Source organism: Glycine max, chromosome 5, assembly GCF_000004515.6.
Source record: "Glycine max cultivar Williams 82 chromosome 5, Glycine_max_v4.0, whole genome shotgun sequence".
NCBI classification, from domain to species: Eukaryota; Viridiplantae; Streptophyta; class Magnoliopsida; order Fabales; family Fabaceae; genus Glycine; species Glycine max.
The window spans coordinates 38618404-38621707 of NC_038241.2; the positions used below are offsets into that span (position 1 = coordinate 38618404).

A 3304-nucleotide genomic window follows, 5' to 3' on the forward strand; every position below is an offset into this window, starting at 1 on the left:
AAATTCTTAGAGAATTTACGACATCATTACTCTATCAGCAAATAATCCAAATTCTATCAATGCACTCTAACTTGTAGCAATGCAACAGTACAAGGTGATCACCTCATTGTGACACGTGTCTCCCTTTTCATCTCCGACTCATGAAAGATCGGTGACCTAATTGTGGCAATAGTGGGTGTGAATCAGCAATGGTTATTTGGCGGCGGATATTGCACATGAAAATATTGAGGAACCAACACAAGCAATAAAATGAGTGAGACTTCTTGAATGTGAAAGGAGCTATAGAGAGTAAATAATAGAGAAGCGTCACGTGAGGTGGGAAAGAGTGAGGGAAGGTTTGGCATTGAAAAAGATAAATGAGAATTCAAGGCATATTCAGCACGTAACACGTAAATAAGTGAAGGGTTGGCTATTAATTAAAGAACTACATCCCACCAACTAGAGATACAATAATGTGTTGAGTTGGCAACTCAAAATTAGATTCATGACTTTGGTGTATCTCAGAACCAACGTCTTGGATATTAATCATCAATATATCACTGATTAAATTCATAGTTGTATAATTTGCTTGACTACCTCCCATGCATGCCCTATATATAAGGGGTCATCCATTCCCTTTTCTTCCCCGGCAGAGAGTGAACACAAAACTAGAGCTACCTTCCCTTCACCCGAAACCATGGCTCACGCCAATCCTATGATTTTTGTTGTTGGAATTCTAGGTATCTACACAAGAAAGCTAAATCACATTATCTTCTTTAGTTTCCATCCTTCCCATTACTGATTTTTCTATCGAAAAATCAATAAATTGGTGATCATATTTAGTGACTGAAAAATAATTTTCTCTCACTAATTTTAGACTCACTAAATTTTAGCAACGGTTTTTTTTAATTACTAAATTATTGTTCCATTACTGATGTAATTTTCTTAATTTTAGCACCAGTGTAAGTAACACTTGTTCATCTATATGCGTTTGTGTTGCATAACTATGATTAATGAAGAACTATTACTAGTTCAAATAAAAATTGAATCACTTGCATGTGTGTTTTGCAGACCAACATTTTATCGAGTTTGTAAGAAGAAAACCACGGAAGGTTTCCAATCACTTCCTTACGTGGCTGCACTCTTCACTTCAATGCTTTGGATTTTTTATGCGTACATAAAGACGGGCGAAATACTTCTTATCACCATTAACGCATTCGGTTGTTTCATAGAGACAGTTTACCTTGTCATTTATATCATTTATTGCCCCAAGAAAGCTAGGGTTCGTATATATAATTAAGATAATTAAATTTATCTTGATGCTGGATTATATTTATATAGCTTAATGACACTCATTGCGTCTCTTTTATTATTTTTTCGTAACTACGATTAATATAACTAATTTGAGACTATGATTGGACTGGCAGTTCTTTACCTTCAAGATGATTTTCTTGTTCAACGTTGGGGTGATTTTCTTGGTGGTTCTTCTTACCCACGTTCTAGCAAAAGAACGAACAGCCCGTATCGAGCTTCTTGGATGGATTTGTGTTGTCCTTTCGACCAGTGTGTTTGCAGCACCTTTAAGCATTATCGTGAGTAGATTTTTCTTAATCGACAAATATTAATTTTATTATAAAAAAATCAAACTCATTTTTTTTCTTTAATCATTCAGCTCATTTTATATCTTTCATTATTGGATTTATATATACAATGAGTTTGAGAAAACATTTTAATTGAGCATTTAAGCTCTCATTAAATAACCTCTTATAAAATCAGAGTGTATTCATTAGTTTGATAGTTGTGAAATTTATTGTCTAAAAGGAACAATTTGTTTTTATAAGTTCCTTTATAAAATTTATTAAAATAAACTAAAAAGAGTTTCTATAAACTCAAATAAACTTTTTTGAATGCATGCACTCATTTTATAGATTAATTATTATTTGTTATGATTTGCTGAATTCCTCTTTTCATTTATGGCTGATAAATACTCATTGCAAAAGAATAATTATATTAATGTATTAATTTGTTCTTCCAATCATTTTCACGTCATTTATCACATATGTTATTCTTTCTCTTTCGTTTTCCACCCTAAAATAGGAGGAATGATTATCACTTCTTTGATTATTATTTTTTTCAAATCCCCCTTTTCTTTAAAAAAAAAATAAACAGTTTGTTTTATACTTGATTTCATAATAAATAGCATTGGTATACTTACTAATCGCATGGTTGATCTTGTTGAATTTCAGAAAGTGGTTATTCGTACCAAAAGTGTAGAGTTCATGCCTATTACTCTGTCACTCCTCCTCACAGTAAGTGCAACGATGTGGATGGCATACGGTATTCTCCTCAGGGACATCTATGTTACAGTAAGTACTCCAACATAAAATGACAAGTCATTTTGATTTCAGGGATATGCTATATATATTAATCTTTATTCATAAATAATATAATATATACTGGTATGTAATAATTTTTTTTTATCTGGACAGCTTCCGAACTTTGTGGGTATCACATTTGGAACGATTCAGATAGTGCTCTACTTAATATATAGAAAGAGCAAGCCCGTTAAGGATCAAAAGCTGCCAGAACACAAAAACCATGTTGTTAACGATGAAAACGCCAGCACAGCTGTGAGTGGTGAGAATCAGGGACCAAACACTACTGGATTCGTTGATATTGAGATTGGAGAGAAGAAGCAAGTTCAGGAACAAGCAGAGAAAAAACAGGACCAGCAGTTTGTTAATGCTCGTGACCAAACAGAACACAACAAAACAAGGGAAAGTTGAGAAGTTTAATGAAGGAATACATGAGCACGTGTTATGCCTCTCTCTCTCTGCCACCATGTGTTGATCAAATTCCTGTGAAATATTAAGAGGGTTAATGGGGGCAGAGGCGTTATACAATATTGATCAATCCATATCTATCTCTGTATCTCTTTTGCCTAGTTGTTAGTTTCTATTTTATGTAATCTCTGTTTTGTTTTCTCTGTTAAAGTAATAAAATAATAAAATAGAACTTGTCCCCAAATCTTATTCGAAGGTGCTATTGCATGAACCGATTGAATCTGCACGAATAGTTAGTATCTTCCTATTCGTGAATAAAAAGTCTGTTCTGTTAAAAGGGACTTAATGTCATAAATCATGATAACGATGCATAAATGAATCGAATAAAACAAATTGATTGGGGTGACATTGATTTATAATTTAAATTTCATTTTCCTATATTTTATTATTCATTTTAAGAATAGGCTCCAAAAAGTCCAAAGTGAAAAACTTAAGGAAAAGAAAATAAGGGATGGAAGAACGGGAATTGATATTGACTCCTC

General features: G+C 33.0%; 1 protein-coding gene across 2 annotated transcripts; it reads left to right on the forward strand.

The window, feature by feature from the left end:
• The first annotated feature begins 563 nt into the window (after positions 1-563).
• Positions 564-3003, forward strand: LOC100787235 (bidirectional sugar transporter N3). Of its 2 annotated transcripts, XM_026128513.2 has the most exons (6): positions 662-758; positions 935-941; positions 1051-1261; positions 1407-1571; positions 2226-2345; positions 2469-3003. In XM_026128513.2, the coding sequence occupies exons 1-6, from the start codon at positions 677-679 to the stop codon at positions 2763-2765; spliced, it is 882 nt and encodes a 293-aa protein (XP_025984298.1). In that variant the 5' UTR covers positions 662-676; the 3' UTR covers positions 2766-3003. The 2 variants fall into 2 exon arrangements, with proteins under 2 accessions (XP_025984297.1, XP_025984298.1); XM_026128512.2 differs by lacking the exon at positions 935-941 and having other exon boundaries at positions 564-719.
• Positions 3004-3304: the final 301 nt, after the last annotated feature.